The sequence below is a fragment of the Nerophis ophidion genome, linkage group LG25, assembly GCF_033978795.1.
Source record: "Nerophis ophidion isolate RoL-2023_Sa linkage group LG25, RoL_Noph_v1.0, whole genome shotgun sequence".
NCBI lineage: Eukaryota > Metazoa > Chordata > Actinopteri > Syngnathiformes > Syngnathidae > Nerophis > Nerophis ophidion.
In genome coordinates this window covers 17,545,328-17,571,501 of record NC_084635.1, presented here as the reverse complement: position 1 = coordinate 17,571,501, position 26,174 = coordinate 17,545,328, and the positions used below count along the sequence as shown (strand labels likewise).

Below are 26,174 nucleotides of genomic sequence, written 5' to 3'. Positions count from 1 at the left end.
GCAGGGAGTCAAGGGGTTGACGTCATCGAAATTTCAACCAATGGCATTGTCGTATGCAAATGTTCAGACTCATCTAGGAAGTGGAGTCGAGCTGTCAGTGTGGCGGCTACATATCTGCTGCGTGCTGTGTCTGTAAGCTTCCATGCCGAACGAGGGCGGCGTACATAGCAGACAGGAATGGCTGAACAGTGCAAACGGAACGAACCAAAGGTTTATCACGGGTATAAATAAAGCTTGGACGTTCACCGGCAATTAGTGGCCCGCTATCATATTTATCGGCTGGGGTAAGTACGAACTATGCTAAAGATGCTGTCTATGGTAGCATGACCCGCTGTGACCGAGTGTTACCAAACTTAAACATATAAATGGCTTAAAACACTAATATTAATTTGCATTATCGTTATTTTTACATTCACTTGAAATAATAACTATATTCGACCTGCGTGGCCCAACATGCTCTTCGTTATCTGGACCAGCGGAGATGCGAACGGAGGGATTTGCTAGTATGTTTGACCGCCATCGTGACCGTGACATCATTCAAATAAAAACAAATTATATATAAATGTTTTTTTTTTTTTTTTTTTTAATATTGTGTAACATGTTGTAACGGTTTTGTCCAGTGTGTGCCCTTGTGGCAGTGGACGCCTCTTGCCGCTCTAGTCGACAAAGAACGTTAGGGGCAGTATATATTGTAGCAGACGACATTGTTATTACGGATTAATGATAGTTAGAAAAAAGGCGCTTTCTTTCTGAGGACATTATTTATCAGTCTCTTTGTTTATTTGCTGCAATAAATGACCTAATAGCAAGCGGAAATGAGACTGGGGATTCAGACTCCACACTGATGCTATACAAGTAGGCTGTGTTTACATGTGGAAAAACTAGCTTCCATATACTGGCTTTGCTCAGTATTTTTTTTTTCATTTTCATTCTTTATTTATCTCCTTCATTGATGTGCATTTTGAACGATACACGGTTATACCTCAATTATACAATTTAAAGGCCTACTGAAACCCACTATTACCCACCACACAGTCTGATAGTTTATATATCAATGATGAAATAATAACATTGCAACACATGCCAATACGTCCTTTTTAGTTTACTAAATTACAATTTTAAATTTCCCGGGAGTTTCGTCTTGGAAACGTCGTGTAATGATGACGTATACGCAAGACGTCACAGGTTTTTAGGAAGTATGAGCGCTGCGCACACACAAAGCTAAATGTCGTCTGCTTTAACGGCATAATTATACATATTTTGGAGATGTGTGATGCTGAATCTTTTGCAATTTGTTCAATTAATATTGGAGAAGTAACAGTAGAAATATGGAGTTGGGAAGCTTTAGCCTTTAACCAAACAAACACACGGTGATTCCTTGTTTAAAATTCCTGGAGGTGAAAATTTACTATGGATCAGAGCGCAGTCAAGCGGACATGGATCCCTACCGAATGTCAACCAGCAGGTTTCGGTGAGAAAATTGTGGTTAAAAAGTCGCCACTTACCGGATATCAGCTGAGCTTGTGCCGTCCGTACAGCTGCCGTCGACTCTCCTGAGATACTGCGCGTCAACACACTCGTGGACGTACACCTCCGACTATCAGGTACTATTTAACTCACTAAAACATTAGCAACACAGAAAGATAAGGGATTTCCCAGAATTATCCTAGTAAATGTGTCTAAAAAAGTCCGGAATCCGTCCCAATGCAATCGCGTTTTTTTTTTTAATTATAGTTTTTTTTTTTCTAGTCCGTCGCTATCAATATCCTCAATCACAAATCTTTCATCCTCGCTCAAATTTATGAGGAAATTGTCGTTTTCTCTGTCCGAATAGCACTTTTTGTTGGAAGCCCCCATTAAAAACAATGTGAATATGTGAGGAGCCCTCACACTTGCGACGTCATCGTCTGCGACTTCCGGTAGAGGCAGGGCTTTTCTTTTAACACCGACAGTTGCGAATTTTATCGTGGATGTTCTCTACTAAATCCTTTTAGCAAAAATATGGCAATATCGCGAAATGATCAAGAATGACACATAGAATGGACCTGCTATCCCCGTTTAAATAAGAAAATCTCATTTCAGTAGGCCTTTAAATTCACACAACAATGCCTTAGAAGGAGCAGGATGAAGAAAAATCGTATAGTTCCTTGCCCCCTTTGACATAATACATTATCCAACTTCATGAATATCATTTAAACCAGGGGTCACCAACGCGGTGCCCGCGGGCACCAGGTAGCCCGTCAGGACTAGATGTGTAGCCCGCTGGCCTGTTCTAAAAATAGCTCAAATAGCAGCACTTACCAGTGAGCTGCCTCTATTTTTAAAACGTTATTTATTTACTAGCAATCTGGTCTCACTTTGCTTGACATTTTTAATTCTAAGAGAGACAAAACTCAAATAGAATTGGAAAATCCAAGAACATATTTTAAAGACTTGGTCTTCACTTGTTTAAATAAATTCATTAATTTTTTTCCTTTGCTTCTTATAACTTTCAGAAAGACAATTTTAGAGAAAAAATACAACCTTAAAAATGATTTTAGGATTTTTAAACACTTATACCTTTTTATGTTTTAAATACCTTCCTCTTCTTTCCTGACAATTTAAACCAATGTTCAAGTAATTTTTATTTTTTTTATTCTAAAGAATAATAAATACATTTTAATTTATTTCTTCATTTTAGCTTCTGTTTTTTCGACGAAGAATATTTGTGAAATATTTCTTCAAACTTTTTATGATTAGAATTTAAAAAAAATATTCTGGCAAATCTAGAAAATCTGTACAATCAAATTTAAATCTTATTTCAAAGTCTTTTGAATTTCTTGAAAAAATTTTGTTCTGGAAAATCTAGAAGAAATAATGATTTGTCTTTGTTAGAAATATAGCTTGGTCTAATTTGTTATATATTCTAACAAAATGCACATTGGATTTATGCAGATCAATTCAAAACATGTCATCAAAATTCTAAAGTTAATCTTGATCAGGAAAAATTAGTAATGATGTTCCATAAATTATTTTTTTATTTTTTTCAAAAAGATTCGAATTAGCTAGTTTTCTTTTTTTCGGTTGAATTTTGAATTTTAAAGAGTCGAAATTGAAGATAAACTTTGTTTCAAAATTTAATTTTCTTTTTTTTCCCTATTTTCTCCTCTTTTAAACCGTTCAATTAAGTGTTTTTTTTCATCATTTATTCTCTATAAAAAACCTTCCGTAAAAGGAAAAAAATGTACGACGGAATGACGGACAGAAATACCAATTTTTTATATATATATATATATATATAGATTTATTTATTAAAGGTGAATTGAGCAAATTGGCTATTTCTGGCAATTTATTTAAGTGTGTATCAAACTGGTAGCCCTTCGCATTAATCAGTACCCAAGAAGTAGCTCTTGGTTTCAAAATGGTTGGTGACCCCTGATATAAACCAACACATTCATCCAAATGTAATGAAACAATAAAAAAAAACCACAAGAAAAACACAACAAGTGCAAAACTTCATAAAGTATAAACCAAACAGAGAAAATAATAATAATAATATACACCTCAAGGAATGATACAAAGCAAATACAAAACCAGACAAAAAAATAAGTCAAATAATAAATAAAAAGCAAAATGTAAACACTTATGGCTGTCCATATGATCTTATTGTTCTATCTTTATATATTTTTTTCAATTGTAATATATTTTTACAGTTTTTTTTATCTCATTTTAAAGAAAATTCCACAATTTTACCCCCACCACTGATGTACACATTTGTTTTAAAGTTGTCCTTGAATATTGCTGTTTGAAATGAACTTTTCTTCTATGCTCTGTATTCTCGGAAGTGATGACAAACATTTTTTCGTAAATTTGCTGGTAATGTTTTACTTTTAGCCTTAAACATGACACACAATGTCTGTAGCTTTACTAGCTCCTGAAGTTTCAATAGTCCAGAGTTAATAAATAATATTTTAGTGTGTTCTAAGTAATCTACTTTATGAGTAATCCTTATAGCTCTTTTCTGTAGTAGATACAATGCCTTTATGTTACTCTTATATGTGTTTGTAAGTGTCTACTTTGGAATATCTGTTTCAATTGTCACCCAAATGAAGGTATTGCTCACTCCAGGACACGGGTGTCCAAAGTGTGGCCCCCGGGGCCATTTGAAGCCCGGAGCTTGATTGATTGATTGATTGATTGATTGATTGAAACTTTTATTAGTAAATTGTACAGTACAGTACATATTACGTACAATTGACCACTAAATGGTCCATCCATCCATTTTTCACCGCTTTATTCCTTTTGGGGTCGCGGGGGGCGCTGGTGCCTATCTCAGCTACAATAGGGCAGAAGGCGGGATACACCCTGGACAAGTTGCCACTTCATCGCAGGGCACCACTAAATGGTAACACCCAAATAAGTTTTTCAACTTGTTTAAGTCGGGGTCCACGTAAATCAATTCATGGTACAAATATATATTATCAGCATAATACAGTCGCCATACGTTGAATTATTTACATTTACAATCCGAGGGGTGGAATATGGAGGGGGGGTTAGGTTTGGTTGATACCAGCACTTCAATCATCAACAATTTCATCATCTGAGAAATGGACATTGAAACAGTGTAGGTCTGACTTCGTAGGATTTGTACAGCCAGTAGTGGACATAGAGAGATCAGAAAGCATGAGAGCAAGTATATACATTTGATTATTTACAATCTGGGGAGGTGGGATGTGGAAGGGGGAGGGTGTTAGTTTAGGTTTGAAGTTGACTGGAGGTTTTCTTTTAGTGCGGCTTTGAAGGAGGATAGAGATGCACTTTCTTTTACACCTGTTGGGAGTGCATTCCATATTGATGTGGCATAGAAGGAGAATGAGTTAAGACCTTTGTTAGATCGAAATCTGGGTTTAACATGGTTTGTGGACCTCCTCCTGGCGGTCATTTAGGTTATGGAAGTAGTTTGACATGTACTTCGGTATCAGAGAGGTGTAGCGGATTTTATAGACTAGGCTCAGTGCAAGTTGTTTTACTCTGTCCTCCACCCTGAGCCAGCCCACTTTGGAGAAGTGGGTAGGAGTGAGGTGTGATCTGGGGTGGAGGTCTAGCTGGTTTTCTGTAAAGCCGTGTACACTAAGGCTATGTCTACACTAAGCCGGATAATCCCTTAAACAAATAATCATTTAGCCTAAGCCCCGTTTCAGCCACACTAAACCAGCATTTAAGGTCCCCCTCCTCGGACCAATTTTTACACAGTATTCCTTGAATTTTCGGCTTTGTATGGACTCATTGATTGTTTACAAACTGAGTTCGGAGAGGAAGTGACATCAGAAAGAACGCGCCACATCCATCTTAATAACAAAGATGGAGGCGGATCATCCAGACATGCTCTTGTTTCTCCTTCTTGTACAGGCGCTTTTGGAAATCACAAATCATTACCTTAAGTGAAGGAAAAGCGCAATTGCAGCTATTTCGGATACAACACATCTCAGATGGCAAGAGAACTTTCAAATGTGGGGGTCAGCTGTGATTTTACTTACCGAAAAACTTCGTCCCTTCGTCCCGTGGATGTGATAAAGGCAGTGTGACTACAAATATTGCTTTATGGCACGCATGGTCATCGAGTGTGCGTTTGGACGACTGAAGGCTGGTTCACTGCGCCGTCCCATGGACATTAACCAGACCCACCTACCATTCGTTGTGTATGCTTGTTTTGTACTCCATAACTACTGTGAAGCCATGAAGGAGCCACCTAACGAGCAGTCCGTGGTTGCCGCCTTGGAGTAAGACCGCCATTTTCAGCCTCCAAGCACAGACTGGATTGCAAAAATGGATAATGACATGGGAAAATTATGGCCTAATACAGAGCACTACTTCTGGCATATTATTATAAAAAAAATGGTATTCAACTTGCAGCTCGGGGGCCAAATCCCAGGAATGACACCACACCGACCCCCAGATTAAATTTTGCAATAAATTCCTAAAAACACTAAAGGGATCCTTTTGTATAGCGCTTTAAACTGTGACATTGCGTTGTGGGTCTTGCTGGACTCTGAATCGCTTTTTTACATGGTTGAATGCAAAACTATATGCGCTTAAGTTTTGTTATTTTTCTTTGACAAATTCAAAACATGGCGTGAATGTGCGGCATCATTAACTGCCACAATCGTGGTCATAAGCGCTTCAGGAAAATAAGGATTTGGTGAGATTTTTCCCATTTCCAGTGGGATCGCGAAGCCAAATAGGTCGGGTTGTAAAGCTAATACAGTGACAGTGAATAGCCTGGATAGCAGCCGTGAGACGATCAAACATAACTTGTAACGCTATCACCTGGTACATGTTGGTGTGTTCACTGCAGTTTGGACAAAGCAAATTGTATTGAGTTCCACATGTAGCATTTATAAGGCTATCCCAACACTCCTAACATGGGTTGGTTTCAGAAGGTTTACAGAATGGAAAAATATCTAAAAGGACCGCATTTTTCATTATGCGGTCATGTTGTTAAAGGGTTTAGACACCTCTGTTCTAGGGTATCATTATTTGTACTTTGTTTCGCTCTGATAATCAAAGTGATATAGGAAATTCTGCACTGTTATGTGAGTAATAAACCATTGTTTTGGAGCCCTCTACATCTGCCATAAGTTTAAGTAGGCTTTTTAAAATGTCTCATTGCTTTTCTTTTTAGGTCTGACCACATCACTGTGACTTCACTGATCTCATTGTCCCACTTTTGGAGGAAAATTGTTCATTACAACCACCTTTAATACAAGTAAGTACATAGTAGTACCGTATTTGTATTATATGTAACTATTTAGTCATCAAATCCCGAAATAAATCCTGCATTAATATTTATTTTTAGCAAATTTATTAAAAAAGAACAAGTTAAAGTCGGTTTGCAGTCATTTATACTAGTTTTTATTTGATTGCAATTTTAAGGAAATGTACGTAATAAAATAAGTGAAAATGATAAAACACAAAGCAGCATGTATTTAGCGTTGAAATTCAGAACACTCATTTAAGTTAAAATATAGACTCTGAATAAAATGTCAAGTTGTATGAAGCTGCTCGATAATAATAATACACAAAATGATTTTGTTAAAGACTGTTTATACTCTACCATTTACTGTTATGTAAAGGTCTTGAAACCCAGATGTGACCTTAGACTTTTGCCCAATGCTTTTTGTATGTGAAATCCCCTACTTCCCTTCCTTTTCTGGTAAACAGATGCTGTGGTTGTCTGTGCTTTGTACTTTTCCTATGTTGTCAGTAATGTCATAATGCAATTAATGATCCCATTTTTAAAAACAGTAAATACAATTTATAATAATAATAATGAAATAGCTGCATCTCCAGCAAAGTGCTGAGCCAGAACATGATATTAAAAAAAGTCCATAATCGTTGTTTTTAATTACCGTGTACAATTGTTTAACTTCTAGAGCAATCATGAGCGCCCACGACTCAGATGTACACACCATCTCTCCGGAGCTGCCCGCAATGTTTGATGGCATGAAGTTGGCAGCCGTGGCGACTGTGCTATACGTCATTGTACGTTGCCTAAACCTCAAGAGCCCCACCGCGCCCCCTGACCTCACCTATCAGGACACGCCCCTCAACCACTTTCTATTGAAGTCCTGCTCTCAGCTGACCAAAGAGTGAGTTGCACACTCCTGTTGATTCCGTCATTCATGGCGTTACCATGGAAATTTAGACGTTGCCCTGCCTTCTAGGGCTAAGGTCAAATGAAAAGCCAATCTGTCATCAATGGTCCTTGGTGGGCCACATGTCTATCAGAGATAAGATGGCTTTATGGGGCTAGTTAATTGATGCTCTTACACCACAAATACATAACAAAGAGGAAGACCATTATAATTTGTTGCATTAAGTGGAATTAGGGTGGCTCAATGTTTATATACTGCATTACGCTGTGGACTGGAACAGAAAGTAGGTCTAAATTAAGTGGTAGGACAACATGTTTGCCATTTGAGGAATAAAGAGTTGATATATTGCTACACGTTGGATTTGGATTTGCATGAATTGGTGCGAACGCAACATCAGAAATTCCTGAACAGACTGATCAATTTTGGTGTCATCTGTATTACAGTCTCTTAACAGTTGGATTTGATGCATGAAAAGCAAAAAAACCCATAAACAAGTAGTGTACATTTTTATACGCAGTTTATCCCATTCAACCCGTTCCCTGCCCATAATGATCTCTAACTTTATTACAGCAATGAGATGATCCAATAAGATTAAACCTGTGGTGACAAGTTACTCAACTGAACTCTTCTCCCAACTGTGCACTTACGTAACAATGTATTTTCAAGGCGCAATAAATCTTGGCACTGGAATAAGAGCTGATAAAACAAATTGACAAGATCAATGTTCTTGTGTAACTGCTGTTGTCATTGAACTTTTTGTACACACAGACACCTGTCCGCTTCAGGCTGAACAGACATTGGAATAACTATGTTGTAAGTCTTGAGTCTTTCAGCGGTGTTGCTGGTATGTAAGCACGCCTATGCCTGCTACGTAACTCAGCATAACAAGCTGTAACAACACTGTAAGATACTGATGTCAGCTCAATGGCTCACTGTGTAATCTTTCAAGAGATGCAATAAAAAAGGGTACAATCATAAGGTTGCATAATATAAATGGTAAGCAATGATATACATTATGCAAATGATAGCGCATATATTACTTTTGGCATCATGATAATCCATGTTGATGAGACATTGTAGCTGTGTCCCTCAAATTTGGCTGCGACAAGTCAACGAAATGTAGTGTCCTCGCGATCAAGCTAGCGGCTCATATGCCTCCACAGTGCGCTGGAGACACGGTGACAGAGAAATGTAAATATTTAGTTAATATTGTTATACCACCATGTTGTATTTTGGTCTGATTATAGTTGTGATCAAAAATGTAATCATTCAATCATTTTGATGATCCCAAATGTGGCAACTATGCCATTATTCTCCTTGTACGGTTTTGTAATCAGCCTCATTCTCCAGAACAACTGTAAAAGAAGCTTGATTGCATCTTTATGTATTTTTACGTTAATGAGGTGTGTGTTACACAGGTACATTCCTCCCTTACTATGGGGCAAGAGCGGTCACCTCCAAACAGCCTTGTATGGAAAACTGGGTCGAGTGAGCGCACCTCATCCCAGTGGGATCAGGAAGTACTTACCTATGCAGGATGGGGCAACCGCGACCTTTGACCTCTTTGAGCCAGTGGGGGACCATCGAACAGGAGGTGAGTGGAAACTACCTTGACTTTAGGTGTAGCTACTTTTTATGTCAGCTAATTACTGTGGTTTTCACATTTTCTCTTTTTCTTTAATACGCAAAGTCACATATACAACTATTGTACATTTGAATTAAAACAGTTAAACAAATATTAACAAAAACACATTTTATAAAACATAATTATCCTTTTACATGCACAAAACCACAAAATACATACAAATTGTCCTTTCCATCCTTACACTTTCCATCCTTTGTAACTGAGCTACTTTGTAGAACAATTTCCCTTGTGGATCATTAAAGTTTGTCTAAGTCTAAATGACGAATGAAATAGATAAATGAACATTTATTCACTTACGTTTATTGAATACTCTTGATGGCAAATATGTTAATGAGAGGAGAGGGAAGAGGGGAGTGAAGAAGAGAACCTACTTTGTTGCAACTTATTTCTGGAATTCAATAGTGTTTCTAACCTCATTTACCAAAATGCTGGCACCCACAACTTTTATCGGCCCTATTATGCCTTTTTTTTGCATTCATACACCATAAATAAAAAGTACAGAGACTGAGTCACCAACATAGGTGGGTAAAATAGTACATTTTACTTAAGTAAATCTACCGTTAATATATGACTCATTTACATGTAAAATGTAGTCATCCAAATAATTAGTTTAGTAAGAGTAAGTATTTAGTGAAAAGACTACTTAAGTACTCAACAACCTGTGAGTAACGTTTAATTTATTTAGTAGCTACTTTTGATGGTACTAACTCTACAACTGTGTGTGTAAGACAGAGAAACAATACTATGGCATGTATTAAAAAATATGCACATATTACAGTCACTTATGACGTTAAAACAGGGCTAATGTTTGCATATGCGCAGCTAAAGCAAAAAAAACATCTACAACTTAGTCTAACCTGTTTCGCAGTGGAATTCTCGTAGGCTGAAATATGAACATTTACACTGACACAGATAACAACGTGTAGTATAAATTTAGTTTTTCATATTTTGTAAGTAATCATTGATGAGTTATGGCGCCTCATCTGGCGTCATGTAAATGTTTACGAGGAGGAGTGCCAGGTTCTTTGAGAGTTGTGAGCCGTGTGACAGTGTCCACCGCTTAAAGAATGGTCTAGGACAAGCTAACAATTCATTGTCTTTGCTAACAGTAATAAGTATGTTATAAATACATTTAATGACATTAGAAATTCATGTAGAGATAGGAATTAAAGTCATTGTAACAGAGTAAAAGTATCCTTTCTTCCTCCCAAAAATACTCTGTAGTACATGGCTTGTTTTGATCTGGTATTAAGTAAGATTGGCAAATACAGCATCTGTGTCTGTTTCACTAGATGACATCACCATGGTGATATGCCCTGGTATTGGTAACCACAGTGAGAAGCATTATATCCGAACCTTTGTGGATTACGCCCAGAAGGACGGCTATCGTTGCGCTGTCCTTAACCACCTCGGAGCTCTACCCAACATTGAGCTTACCTCGCCACGCATGTTTACTTATGGTGAGTACATTTTTAGAATCCAGCCTCATTTATTCTTACCTTGTTATCATGGAATTATGTGTAAATTATGTGTTAAACATGCTTATTTTGCCTACTCCATTCGAGTGTTGCCTTGTTTTGATCTGTAACTTTGCATGTATCGTCACAGGGTGCACATGGGAGTTTGCCGCCATGGTCGGCTACATTAAGCGGGCTTATCCTCAGACCCAGCTCATAGTGGTGGGTTTCAGTCTGGGGGGAAACATTGTTTGTAAGTTCCTGGGTGAGAACATGTCAAACCAAGAGAGAGTCCTGTGCTGTGTCAGCGTCTGTCAAGGTTACAGTGCTTTCAGGTGGGTGGTTTTCTTTGCCTAATCTAATTTATTTACTAAATACAACTGCATTCCTTTCATAATGTGTAACTGTTCTTGATTATTTCATTAGTGTAGGTTAAAGCATACTCTGCATACTCCTGATTACAATAAACTTTGGATACAGGCAGCAGAAATTATTTCCTATCATAGTCTAAACCTAATTTACCTCAAATTCTTTCTGGAAATCTTTTATCTTTTTCTTTTCTTTTAAAAAATGTTTGAATGTAATACTTAGTTTCAGGTAGCGACATCTGAGTCAGTGAGTTACCCTTTGTCTAGCTAACAGATTACACATGACATTCCATGTGTTGTTCAGAAGGCCGAACGGCGGTTCTAAACTCACTTCCTGTCTGTTTGTCTCACAGTGCTCAGGAAACATTCCTGCAGTGGGATCAGTGCCGGCGCTTCTATAACTTTCTCATGGCTGATAACATGAAGAAAATAATCCTCTCGCACAGGTAACTGTATTATTTTTGGCCGACATTTTAATGTCTTGCTTTGTGACAATGGCACGTATACCCCGATAAGGATTTAAGTAGTTATTACAGTGTTTCCCACAGCATTGCATTCTATCTGCGTGTAATTTTTATAGATCCTGGGGAGAAGAGAAGTGAGCAAAAACTTGGATATGCAAAACAAATGTGTTTAGAAACAAATGGCCTTTCATCCGTCATTTCAGCTTCTCTTTACATCTATTTACATAATGGTAGGGTGTGGTCTCACTTAGTGGCAAATTCTCTTGTAGTATTGATATTTTTTGGTTAATTTAGCCATTAATATGCTTAAAATGCTTAATTTAGGCTGAGTGAATCCACAAACTTAAAAAGCACAAAAAACCTTTACAAATTACAAAGAAGGAAGATAAACATATTTAAACGCACAAAGGAAAATATGGCAATTTAAAAGCCATAACAATATGTAATGTTTCTTCTACCAAAAATGTAGATTGTGTCTTTTTTTATTTTATATTCTAAATAAAACTTGGTCAAAATAATTCAGTGTGTAGAAGTACCGGTGCTTTTTGAGCACATCCATCAATACCGTGATTACTTTGCTTACTATATCCGTGATAAGACATTTTCATATCGTTAAATCCCTACTACGGACATACTAGCAGCAAGCTTGTTTTACAGTAGAGCATAGCGCCGATATAATTTACAGCAGAAAAAAAACGATATCAATGTCGTCCAAGACCACGTTTTTATAACAATATTATCAAAGATCCCTATTGTCAAACATTTTCATTGTTTAACAAGTCAGGTAATTGCTTTGCATGCTTGTATCCTCTCCGCATGTCTAGGCACAGTCTATTTGGAGGAAACTCCGCGAAAATAATGGATGCAGATCTTAGTCGGCTATACACAGCAACATCCCTCATGCAGATTGACGACAACATCATGAGGTAAATGTAGCCCGTTTTGATGTTTTCTCACTCATTTGGTAGAACTTTCACATAACCAAAAAGGGATTCATTTATATGATGAGTTTAGAAAAAAAGTACTTATTGGTGTGTTTTTCATCATTCTATCAATTCATTTTTTCTACAGTAAATGCTTAACCCTTCCACATTTCAAATGCCCTGTTTGTGTAGCATGGCTTGCTGCTGGGATTTGCAAATGTGCAAATATGCTTCTGTAGCTGGAATGTCTCCCAGTTTTAAGTGTATTAAGTTTTTAAGTGTTTGTGAGATTTCATTGAATACAGTGCATCCATAAAGGATTCACAGTGCTTCACTTTTTCCACATTTTGTTATGTTATAGCCTTATTCCAAAATGAAATACATTCATTTTTGTCCTCAAAATTCTGTCCCATATGCCACCTTTGACAGCAATTACAGCCTCAAGTCTTTTTGAACATGATGCCACAATCTTGGCACACCTATATTTGGGCAGTTTCGCCCATTCCTCTTTGCGGCACGTGTCATGATCTAATAAGGTTGGATTGGAAGCGTTGTTTTTTCTTCAAAATGTCTCTGTACTTTGCTGCATTCATCTGTCCCTCTATTCTGACTAGTCTCCCAGTTCCTCCCGCTGAAAAACATCCCCACTCCATGATGCTACCATCACAATGCTTCACTGTAGGAATTGTACTGGCCTGGTGGGAAGCGATGCCTGTTTTTTTCTGAACATAATGCCTGGCATTTACGCCAAAGAGTTCAACCTTTGTTTCATCAGACCAGAAAAGTTGGTTTCTTATGGTCTGAGAGTCTTTTTTAAATGGTTTGCGTCTGGCTACTGTACAATACAGGACTGATTGGTGGATTGCTGCAGAGATGGTTGTCCTTCTGGAAGGTTCTCCTCTCCCCAGAGGAATGCTATAACTCTGACATAGTGACCATCAGGATTTTGATCACCTCCCTAACTAGATAGACTAAGATGAATGCTGCAATGTACAGAGATATCCTGGATAAAAAGCAATGCTTTCCATCCAATCTGATGGAGCTTGAGAGGTGCTCCAAAGAGAAATGGGCAAAACTGCCCAAAGATAGGTGTGTCAAGCTTGTGGCGTAGTATTCAAAAAGACTTGAGGCTGCAATTGCTGCCAAAAGGTGGATCTACAAAGTATTAAGCCAAGCTTGTGAATACTTATACATGTAATTGTTTTATTTTATTTTTTATTTTTAATACATTTGCTAAATAAAATTAAAAAAAGTTCACATTGTCGGGCAGCACTGTGGAAGAGGGGTTAGTGCATCTGCCTCAAAATACAAAGGTCCTGAGTAGTCAGGTTCAATCCCGGGCTCGGGATCTTTCTGTGTGGAGTTTGTATGTTCTCCCCGTTACTGCGTGGGCTCCCTTCGGGTACTCCGGCTTCCTCCCACTTCCAAAGACATGCACCTTGGGATAGGTTGATTGGCATTACTAAATTGGCCCTAGTGTGTGAATGTGAGTGTGAATGTTGTCTGTCTATTTGTGTTGGCCCTGCGATGAGGTGGAGACTTGTCCAGGGTGTACACCGCCTTCCGCCTGATTGTAGCTGAGATAGGCACCAGCGCCCCCCGCGACCTCAAAAGGAATAAGCGGTAGAAAATGGATGGATGGATGGATGTTCACATTGTCATAAAATGTGTAGAATTTTGAGGAAAGATTTTTATTTATTCAATTTTGGAATAAGGCTGTGACATAACAAAAAGTGTATAAAGTAAGCGCTATGAATACTGTCCGGATGCACTCTTATGTGGTAGCATGCAGAATAGCACATGCAACACAGTGGTCTGCCTGCCTTTTGTGTGCAGAATTTAACACGTTGAATAGTTTTTAAAAAAATACACACAGTAGTACATAAAAAAAATATATTTTTTTCTATCTTTTTTACAGCATGAGATGTTCTTTTCAAGGTTATATTTGAATGAATCCCTTCTTTTTGTCTTTCAACAGAAAATTCCATGGTCACAGCTCCCTCAAAGAGTATTATGAGAAGGAAAGCTGTGTCCATTATATTCACAATGTAAGAACAGTTCATTTATTTCTTACAACTTCTTATTATGTTTCTACGCTGTGTGATGAGTAATCTGTAAGTGTTATTTTGTAGGTAAACGTACCGCTGCTGCTTGTAAACTCTGCAGATGACCCTCTGGTTCATGACTCTCTGCTCAAGATCCCCCGCACACTAGCAGGTATGTAACCATATTTGTCTAGGCCAGTGGTTCTCAACCTTTTTTCAGTGATGTACCCCCTGTGAACATTTTTTTAATTCAAGTACCCCCTAATGAGAGCAAAGCATTTTTGGTTGAAAAAAAGAGATAAAGAAGTAAAATACAGCACTATGTCATCAGTTTCGGATTTATTAAATTGTATAACGGTGCAAAATATTGCTCATTTGTAGTGGTCTTTCTTGAAATATTTTGGGGAAAAAAAGATATAATCCATCTGGATTCATGAACTTAATTCTAAACATTTCTTCACAAAAAAAATAACTCTTTAACATCAATATTTATGGAACATGTCCACAAAAAATCTAGCTGTCAACACTGAATATTGCATTATTGTATTTCTTTTCACAGTTTATGAACTTACATTCATATTTTGTTGAAGTATTATTCAATACATATATTTATAAAGGCTTTTTGAATTGTTATAAGGTACATAGAATACATGCTACAGTAGAGACTGGGGTTACGTTATGCATCCTTTAGATGGAGCTGCGCTAAAGGGAATGTCAACAAAACAGTCAGATAGGTCAGTCAAACTTTATTGATAGATTACAAACCAGCGTTCTGGCAACTCTGTTAACTCCCAAAATGAATAAAAAGTTGTTTTATTATTTTACCCGATTCAGTAAACACATAAAAAACAGTCTGATACTGTTATGGTAAATCAAACGTTAGTGCAATCACAATATAGTAACACTCGAAATAGTGCAAAGCAATAATATATCAATAACTCAACGTTGCTCAAACAATAATGTCAAACAACACAACACACAAAATAAACATGTAAAGCTCACTTCATTAAGTTATTCCTCATCCACGAATCCCTCAAATTCTTCTTTTTCAGTGTTCGAATCAAACAGTTGGGTGAATACAGCATCCTCGAAGTCGTCATTAAACGAGTCAGTGTCGCTGCTGTTAATGTAAAATTCTCTCGCTGCTGCTCTATTCCCGTGTTCTACTGTGTGACTGATCGCCTTGAGTTTAAACCCGGCACGCCTCCCGCAGTCATATATCCCTGCATGCACCGCGCGCTTCTTGTCCTACGAGGCAAAATGAAATCGACGGCTGCTTACTGTAGTTGTGAGACCTGTTGTGACTCAATATTGGTCCATATATAAGGCACACTGTCACCTTTTTGAGAAAATTTTAGGTTTTTAGGTGCACCTTATAGTGCGGAAAATACGGTACTCAAGTTGACTACAACAATACTAGGAACTGAATTAAGTTAGTCATGGGTCAGAGTACTTATGTCAGAGATATTTCAGACACTGACACTTCCTTCCTCACTTTGACTCATGCATGACTCAAGCATGAACTGATTGGGATTAGGAGGGTGCAGGTGATGGTCAATGTGGATGATAATTGGTTTATAGGAGTTTCCACAGCGTGGGAGGAATGTCAGATGGCTACACACCGTTCCCAGAATAGGGTGGGAGACAGGTAATTCCTAGTACTGTATGAATAATCAGTCTAGTCTAGTAGTCTGATGCAAAGTGCTTTACAGATTCAACTACAATATGTTGTGACCAGGCATAGTAATCAAAATGTAAGCATTTTAGAATTAACTTAATAAAAATACTGTAAATCAAAGTAGTGGACACTTACCCACACACATCATAAACCAATTACCGGTATACTATATGTCCATCATAAACATTTTCTCACTCTGTTGGACTGCCTGCACATTGAATCATACTGCCTTACAATATATCAAAACTACCCGTATTTGGACATAAATAACTCCCTCGTGTGTTTGCATGTGTACTGATGGGAAACGACGTTCTATCCCATGTCAAATGTAACACAGGGAACAGCTGTTTTAAAATGCAGTGCTTTGAGTGGGAAAAAGGCGTAACAGAAATCAACTCTGCTAGTAGTACTCTTAAGGCCTGATCTACTAAGATCCAAATATCACGTGCTGAACCTCGTGCGCAAACTATAAAAATGTGTGTACTATTAGTGAGCGTGTTGCGTGTGAGCTACTATGACTGTGTGTACAATTGATAACAAGTGCAAAAGTGGCGCAGACCGTCTTATTTAAATTAGTTTTTTTCCTTTACTATGCGGCTTTTACGGCAAACACTCATTCACTGCTCATTCATGTTATCATGCGCCTCTCTGGTGTTTTGTTACATGTTTTGAAACAAGTACCACTTTTCCCTTGACATTTAAGAATCATTCCTGCAGTGCATCCACAATGGAACCCACTTTTTAGCCTACCTTCGGTTTGCACGTACTGTAATTTTTAGACGTGCTAAATAAAGATGGAAAACAGCTCCCGCAGAACAGTTTTATTCTTGGTAAATCGAATATTTGCATTTTCTCCTCCCAGTATAGTGTTAACGTTCTGATGGTCAGCCTATATTTTGCATATTCATGAGATTAAGCTTTTTATTTTGCTCAGTTAGGAGATGCAATCATCTGCGCACAAGTTTAGTAGATCAGCTCTGCATGTGGCATCAATTTTGCATGTGCTTTATTACATGCAAACCTTTTAGTAGATCAGGCCCTCATTATATTTGACCCTTAACCTCAACACATGGTATACAACTTCTTCACTATTTCATTGTCAAATATGAAGATTTTCCGGGTTCCCAGCATTCATTCCGTGCCCAGCGAGAAGGTGGAACACTCATATGGCAGTTGCGACCCACACTGTTAAAAGCCCTGTGGGGTCTTAATCACAATGAGACTGTTAACCCAGATAAGAGAGAAAATAAAGAGATCCAGGCCAATCCTTTATAGCCACTCTGGCCTGCATGGTCACAGCTGCAGCAGCCTGTAAGAAGAGTTCATGTGCCCGTCAGATCAAGATGAATGATTTATCTGCATGAGAGAGATGTCGTACTTTTGCACTTCATCGTTTTTATCAACTCAATGTAATGATATAAACATTTCTTATCACCGCTATTGTGATCCAACGTATCATGGTTATTATCATATTATTGTTGAATGTCCTTAAAAAGTACTAAAACACACATTAAAATATTTTAAACAAGTATTTATGAAACAAAACATATAACACACTATGTATTTGCCTTGGCAAAAAAAAAGTATTGCGATTGACTCACTGCGGTGAACCCTGGCACAGAAAAGCTGAAAATTGAACAGAGACTTAAGATTGTTGTTTGTCATGTTCATATTTCTTCCTTGAATTGTCATATTGTTTTAACACCATCCTTCACCAGTCAGAACGTGTCTATTTTTAAACTGTATAGCAACAACCAAGGAAACAAAAGTGGCTGGGTGTGGGAGCCTCTGAAACAGGTCTTTGACACAAACAGGCATTATTGAAATTAGGGCTGGGCGATATGGCCTTTTTTTAATATCTCAATATTTTTAAGCCATCTTGCGTTACACGATATACAGTATATCTTGATATTTTGCCTTAGGCTTGAATTAACACTTGATACATATAATCACAGCAGTATGATGATTATATGTGTCTACATTAAAACATTCTTGTTCATACTGCATTAATATATGCTACTTTTAAACTTTCATGCAGAGGGAAATCACAACTAAGTCAAATTACCAAAACTGTATTTATTAAACAGTTATGAAGCAGTGGCACAGACATTCATGTCATTTTAAAACACAAAGTGCAAGATTGTCAGAGACATTTTAAAACAAGCTATTAGTGCACTTTTGTTCATGATGTCACTAAGATGACATATCAAAACAACACTATATTAAAATGCACTTTTTGTACAGAACGTCACTACGATAGTTTAAAAGAAATAAAGTGCACTTTTGTGCATGATTTTGTGGGCGTGTGGCACCGAATGGAGATGTTGACATGTGGAGTAATCACTCTTCATTCTCTAGCAGGTGACTTTTCAAATGATACTACATATTAGCAGTAATGCTACTTTTTTAGCAAAGCTTTAGCACAACACTTGACAAATTACGGTTGTCTGTTTGACATATTCCCACTTGAAGCCAAACCACCGCTAGACGATGGAGCCCCTACTATTTTTCTTGGGAATTAATTATTCCTTCATTTGTTACCAGATTCGCACCTTCTCTCTCTCGTATTACCAATCCCAACACTCCACTAGTATCACAGCTAACGTTACCCATGCCGCTACCTGTCTGCTCCGCAAGGGCGTATATGTATGTGACGCATGACGTGACAGTATGTGAAGTGTGTAAGAAGGTGCGTTTGCTGTCTGTGAGAAGGAGAGACAAGAAAGCGTGGGAAGAGCCTGTTGTGTAATGCCAGCAGCTAAAAGCAACTGCGTGAGAACGTATACTTGAATATCACGATATAGTCATTTTCTATATCGCCCAGACCTAATTGAAATGAACATCTTTGGCTGTAACTTGTTTCAATTAATTGCTCCGTCAGGTATTTGTGCAGTACACAAAGCCCCACCCAGGTTTTGACTTTGATGTACAAAAACATCGTAGGAAGACCTCGTTTTCATACATTATTGGTAACCTATGGTTCAAGTTTGATTTATTTTTATACATTTTTACGTTTTAATAATAGTTTTTTAGGCCATCTCAGCTCAGCAGTGTGTCATACATCAGCAGCCAAGAGGAGCTTTTGTAACCTTTAACCAGTTACGCAAAAGTTTTATCATCATTTGCATACCAGATAATGTATTGCAAGAATCATCTTGAATCAAGAATTGTGTTGAATCCAGAATCGATTTGTCATGGCAAGAATCAAAATCAAATAACCGTGAGTTGCTGAAAGATTTTGTGATAAAAAATAACATATCAGTATCATCACTAAAACTTTGTATCATTACTTTCAATATTTGTATCGATAAGCCCGTGTGTGTGTGTGTGTCCGTGTGTCCGTTTAAATGTCCATTTTGCATAACCCTAGTCATCAGTCTTGTTGCCTTGTAGAAAAAAAATGCAAAACAATCAATCCATTTGATCTTGCTGTTATCTGTATAAGAACACTCTCTGGGTCCTGCAGTCTTTGGAGTGGTGTCAGGTGTTGTTTTGTGTCCAAATGTTCACTGTCCAGAGACCCTAATTCCACTCTTCTGCATCCCTTTTGTAGAGAAAAAGCCAAACGTGATCTTTGCCTTGACGCTGCACGGCGGACACCTGGGCTTCTTCAAGGGTGCCGTGCTCTTCCCCAAGCCCCTCACCTGGATGGACAAAGTTATCGTGGGCTACGCCAATGCCATATGCCAGTGGGAGAAGCAGAAACCGCCGTGCCAAAGTGACCCCCTGAGTGAGACTTCCTGCACACAGGAAAAAGCCTGAAACCGTTTTTTGTCGCTCACTCTCTCCCCCGTCACCCCAAAACACACAAGACACCCAGCACTGAGGAGACATCTGGAAGTGCTCGCCACCTCTCTTCTGCCTTCTTCTTTGGTGCTGCTCACTGCTGCAGACCTTGTCTCCATGTCTTCAGCACAGCCTTTGTCTCTTCTCTGTTAGGAAGACCACAGAGTAGAGTTCAGACAGTTTCTTGACGAATGAAGGCAATATGATAACAGGTGGAGATGACCTTGTCGCTTGACCACAAAAGTGAGCACAAACACAAAGTGAGTAATAAACACATTGTTCCCTTTACTGCTCATTGATCATCACCAAAATATTAGGTCTTGAGTGCAGTCTGAACCAAACCTTGTTGGTTAATTCCAAATATGGTGGCCATGTCTGAGTTAAAAGACCTGGGACAGAGACATGTTTGGTACGCCTTCTCCATGTTCTCTGATCTGCCATAGAATATAGAAATTGTACTGTACAAACTAAATACAGTTGACCCAGTTCATGTCGACAACCCGTCTAAGTCAACTCATCACGTTCTGCTCCACAGAGTTCTTATTCTAAAAAAGGGCTTTTGTCGACATGACATTCAAAACCCATAAGTGGTATTTTCTATGAACAATCAGTCTGTTATTAGCAGCGCTGTCAAACTCAATTTACATTGGGGCCTCTGGAGGTAAAGTCTGGGTGAGGCCGGGCCGCACAAAGTTGTCACTCCAGAATCACGTTTTAACCACCTGACTAAATTTGTTAAGCTTGCTTAACGCAAGTTGCTCTTTGTATTGCACCGTTATTGTAGTTTGTGTCTACTGGGATTCAAATTGCCATAATATATTTAACAAGTAGCCACCCAGAGTGCACGGGCTGCAATTACATTGAACTATGAAGTCGAGGGCTACAAAATATAGACCTTCGGAAAGCAAAAGGACCCCTGGTTCATGGTGTAATATTGTTAGCTTTGTCAATAGCGCTTGCGCGATTTATCCAAAATCAGGTTAGACACCGCAACCGGAAAGAAACTGCCACTTACACTCAAAGCTTAGGCATCGGACTAAAGCGCCTTGCTTTTTTCGCGGTATACTTCCTCACTGTTCTTTCATCTGCTTTTTTTTTTTTTTTCCCAAAATGCACACTTTGGCACACAAAGTAAAATAAATGTCAAAAACTAAATTATTTTCTACCCACCCTCTTTACGTCTCCGGTGAAAGTCACAAATAAATGTGCGAACAATCAATAGCCAATTTCGGTTACGTCGATAACCGTTTATATCAAACCAATCCAATAGGGGCTGCTGTCCTAGGGATGTAACGATAAATTGCATTAAGGACAAAAAAAACTATTGACAGTTAGCATTGCTGTTATAAACTAAAATGATTGAATAACCGTGGTTGATAACTGCACTTTGATAAACTCACGGACTGACTGGCGACAGCCTGCTAGCTTAAATGCTAACATAAAAGCAAGAGACATTAACGCCTTTCCCCATTAAGAAACGACATACCTCAATCTAAACTTACATAAACACATTGCTGTCTGAGTGACAACGCTATTCAATTGTGCAAATTGAGCCTACAAGCTGTCTTTTTTTATTTTTTTATTTTTTTTTTTTTTTAGAACAGAGTGATCGATATATGCTCAGAGGAATATGACACACAGGTGTGTTCAAGGACTGCTGAACAGAGTAGGACACCACAACGCCCGCCCGAAACTCAAGACATGCAAAATAATGGGCTTTTAAACAGTGCGTTTATTTATTTTAGTTATGTGGGAAAAAATCTAAAGATTTCAGTAAGTATAAAAGAACTTTTTGAACTAATCCGACATGCTGAGATAGTAATAACCCCAATAATTCTGGTCACAATAACCGTGATATGAAGTTTCCGTATCGTTACATCCCTACACTACGTGTAGATTCAGCTTGGCATGACTGTACGGTTGAAGAAGAAAGAAGAATTGGGAGGGCACTTGTTCCATCCATGCACATTCCCAAAGTCACATTCTATCACTCTGTTGCAGCGCACTTTAAACCCTCCTGACTAGCCCCCCCCCCTCACCCAATCAGCTGATCTTCATGTTTTTGCTTTCCCTGCAAGTGAGAGGACAAGATTGGATGTATGTTAAGGTACCTCTAATGCTCCCCGTGTTGTCTCTTGTCGGTTTCATGCCACCCTCTTTCTCTTCTGGTTTCCTGTGACCAGCTGCAGCATCAGTTGCGACATAATCCTACTGCCAGTGCTCAGAGGCCAGCGCTCAGTCACCTCAATGTTAACATTATTGCCATCAAAATCCACAAAGTTTGCATCAAAGAAGATTCACCGATAATTCATAAGTTGTTGAGTCCCCCTATTTATGTCTCTAATGGGTGTGTCACAACAGGGCTGTTGGTGGTGTCTGGTATAGGTTGTAAACAACTGATCTGCGTAAAAGAAAGCAAAATAAGTGGCCACTCTTCCCGTTTAATGAGACAATTAGGTGATAGATAGATAGTACTTTATTGATTCCTTCAGGAGAGTTCCCTCAGGAAATTTAAAATTCCAGCAGCAGTGTACAGAATTGAGATCAAATTAAAAAAGTAAATTATGGGGGTATAAATGGAAACAAAATAGAAAAATATTACAATAAGAATAAAAAGCAACAATGAGAATAAAAATATAACAGTAAAATAAGAATATAACAAGAGAAACTAGGCAGTGTTATTGTTTTGCATCACCCGTCATCCTAGTACCTCCCCGCTCCCTCCCCAGAGAAGAGTTGTACAGTCTAATAGCGTGTGGGACAAAGGAGTTTTTGAGTCTATTAGTCCTGCACTTGGGATGAAGCAGTCTAGCACTGAACAGGCTCCTCTGGCTACTGATATCATTATGCAGAGGGTGACTGGCATCATCCAGGATGCTCACCAGTGTTTCCTCAGTTGATGGCACAATTAAGGAGTGCATGTTGTCTACAATTGAAAGACCAATCAAGTAACCTTTATGCAAACCAGGGCCGGCCCGTGGCATAAACACTGTAAGCGGTTGCACACCGGTTAGTTGTAAAGATTAAAAAAAACAAATTGTCATTTGATTCTGTCAGTTATAAAGATGTCATAAAAAATCAAATACAATAAATTTTGCTGTAGCATTAAAATTATAAATTTGTTCGAATTAAATTAGTAATGTATAACACAACCCCTACACCCACTTGTGAAAATTCGAAATGGTTCATTCCTTCTGGTAGATGCAAACCTAGCATGAAACACAGACGTCATAATACCATCAAATCTCACACTTACCTGTATGCATTCACACAATGTACTGAAAACATTTGTGAACCAGAGTGAGGTCATTTAAAAAAAAAGGAAAGAATAAATTTGTGGCAGCATCGGACTGAGTTATGTTTAGGTTTGATTATTGCATTTAAGTAGCACATAACTGTGGTGCGTTCAAGGGACCTTGATTAAAGTGTGCCAGCAGTTTTTTGAAAATAGGGTAGGCTTAACCCCCAGTAGATGCACTGATAATTATAAGAGGTGGGAATCTTTGGCCACTTCATGATTCGATTCCGATTCTTCAGGGCACAATTTGATTTGGAATCAATTCCCAATTCAACACGGTTCTTGTAATATATATAAATTAGAATAAAACTAAAAAATGTATTTTCAAAAATTTCCAAAGCAGTGCATATATATGCAAGTACTGTATACTTTTTAAATACAATAAAAAAAGGGAAGCCAACAATTAATTAAAAGCAACAGTATTAATTATAATAATATCAGTAATAGTTTTTTTTTGTTTTTGATCCAGAAAATTATTCTTCAAAAAAAATTGTACGTTTTGTATGATTTTTTTTTTTTTAAATCTGTTCTCAAAAATTATGAATTAAATGGAATAAATAGAACTTGTTGATAAATAATTATTAGCCTCTTATGAGTCAGACAACATTTTATTAAAGTTTTTTCCATGCAAGATCTTGGAGACATTATCTTCCGCGTGCAAAAACCCTATTACATTTTTTTTTTTTTTTTTTACATTTGTTTTAACCAAATTAAGTAAATAATTCATTCTTCAGATTATATGCACATACTGAGTGTATGTGAGGCTTAGGGTGTCTTTAGTAGGTTTTTAATAATACATGTTTTTGTAAAAGACCAAAATGGGACCATACATAGCCCTGATACAAAAAACATAGGATGACAGTTTTTCCACGCCCAGAGTCAGTCGTATATGTCTCTAAAAGAAGGGAATTTACTTTTGTCGACAAAACTGTCCGACCTCTGGATAGGGAAGACGTGAGATCTCTGTCGAACTAGAAAGGTCCTCTTAACAAACGTGTTGTTTGCTTACCACCGTGTCTTGACTTCTCGCCCAACCCAAACATTGTCTCCTTCCACTGAGTTTTTTTCCCCACTATGGAAAAACAACCCTATTGTGACACACCCATCAGGGACATAAGTAGGGAGACTCCACACCCTTAAAATGTAGAACTGATGACACCTTTTCTAATGAGAGGACACAGTTTTTTTTAATCAAAGCTCTAAAATGCAGCCTTGCATTGGAAAGCACATATTCTTATATTTCATATTCAATGATGTCAGCTGTGAGGTATGTGAGTTGGAGGGACAGGTTACTTAACGCTTAACCAAATGTTTTTGTGTGTGTGTGCGCATTGTTTGAACAATACTGCTGATTGCTGTGTTATGTTGTTAGCCAGTGATTGATGTAAGGGAAGGGATTTTTATTTTTATTAATTTTTTATTTTTTTTGCCTTTGTGACTGTGAGTCTCAACTTTTGGATAAAAGTGATAAAAGGTATCAATATAGTTATAGTTTATTTTCTCGTGAACACTGTGATGGGATGGATGCTTTGAGATGATGTAATGCAAGCAAGGAAAGTACTGTGCATATTTACACGTGTTGTGCACAACCTGCCCTGCGACCCCAAAGGGGACAAGCGGTAAAAAAAAATGGATGGTGTACAACCTGCTTACAATGACATGTGGAGAGGAGCACAGCAACATTAAATACATGTTTTTTTTTCTTTTAAAATGTAATTTATTCCATCGCCGTTCCATCGCCGGTTAGATTATAGTTTTATTTTTTTCTTTTACAGTCAAGATAGAACCTTGACTTTTCATCTGTCTGAGATGATATCAAGTATGTTGTGGTACAAACGTCAGTGTAATAAATATCTTGAGGGCACAACCGTACTAATATTTGAAAGAAAGTTTGGTTCTGTTCTCAAAAGAAAACATTTGTCTTCTAGTGATAATGAAAAGCACTTACAACACAAAAAAGGATTCCATTTCTCCTGGTTTTCTGTCTGTTTTACCTTCTAATCCTGACTCAGTAGAAAGATGGCATTTTTCTGGATCTTTACGCTACATCCTAGCAGTGGTTTTCCATAGTTTTTTGTATTTATTTTTCTTTCATTCAAGCATTGTGCTTAATTTCCTTATAACAACTGATTACATGCTGTATTTACAGTAGTTGTGTTTCTAGTCATCATGTAATGACTGCTGCCATCTAGTGGCAAAAAAAAACAACTCTGTGACTCTATATAAGATTCCAATTCATCCCAAAAACTTTTATTTTCCCAAGAATCCTTTTCCTTTGCACTTCATGCACAAAAACATCTGTGATTGTTTTGCCTCTTTGCCAATGTTTTTTTTTTTTTTTTTTGTAATTCTTGTAAATGTGTTTGTGCACACAATCTGCCATATCATCATTCTGAGTCAAAAACAAAAATAGATTGACTTAGTATTTTTAAATAATATTTAAGAGCCCAGGAATGATCAGAAGTATACGAGTATGATTGTCATGTAAATGTCTCATTACTTGACTTTGTGCTAGGGGATCTGAAATGTTGTGTATTGTGTTGATAAAAGAAAGTGTAATTTCTCTGTACCCAGTGCTGTCAGAATGATGTTTTTGTACTGCACAATTCAATGTCTATCACTAGAAATACCTCTGAAATTGGGATGAGTCATGTTCTGTAAGCCCTCTGTAACAATAATCCACTGAAAAATATATATATTTATTTTTTGGACCATGAAGAGATGTAAAGACGACAAAAAAGAGGTGCACATACTAAGTTCTCGTTCTGAACACTGGGTATTTTTGTTTTTGTTTCCAAAAGTTATTATATAAGGAACTATGGTTATTATATTCTAGAAATAAATTTTGTTCAGAGGAAAAACAATTCTTGTTTTTG

The 26,174-nt window shown here is 37.7% G+C and overlaps 1 protein-coding gene across 1 annotated transcript; it reads left to right on the top strand.

Annotated features, from left to right (window-relative positions):
• Positions 1-79: 79 nt before the first annotated feature.
• Positions 80-26,162, top strand: LOC133543095 (monoacylglycerol lipase ABHD2). Its single transcript, XM_061887511.1, has 11 exons — positions 80-284; positions 6,662-6,745; positions 7,413-7,628; positions 9,053-9,228; positions 10,572-10,739; positions 10,888-11,071; positions 11,458-11,550; positions 12,393-12,494; positions 14,470-14,539; positions 14,624-14,708; positions 19,768-26,162. Exons 3-11 carry the CDS (start codon positions 7,420-7,422, stop codon positions 19,974-19,976), a joined length of 1,296 nt encoding a protein of 431 aa, XP_061743495.1. The 5' UTR covers positions 80-284; positions 6,662-6,745; positions 7,413-7,419; the 3' UTR covers positions 19,977-26,162.
• Positions 26,163-26,174: the final 12 nt, after the last annotated feature.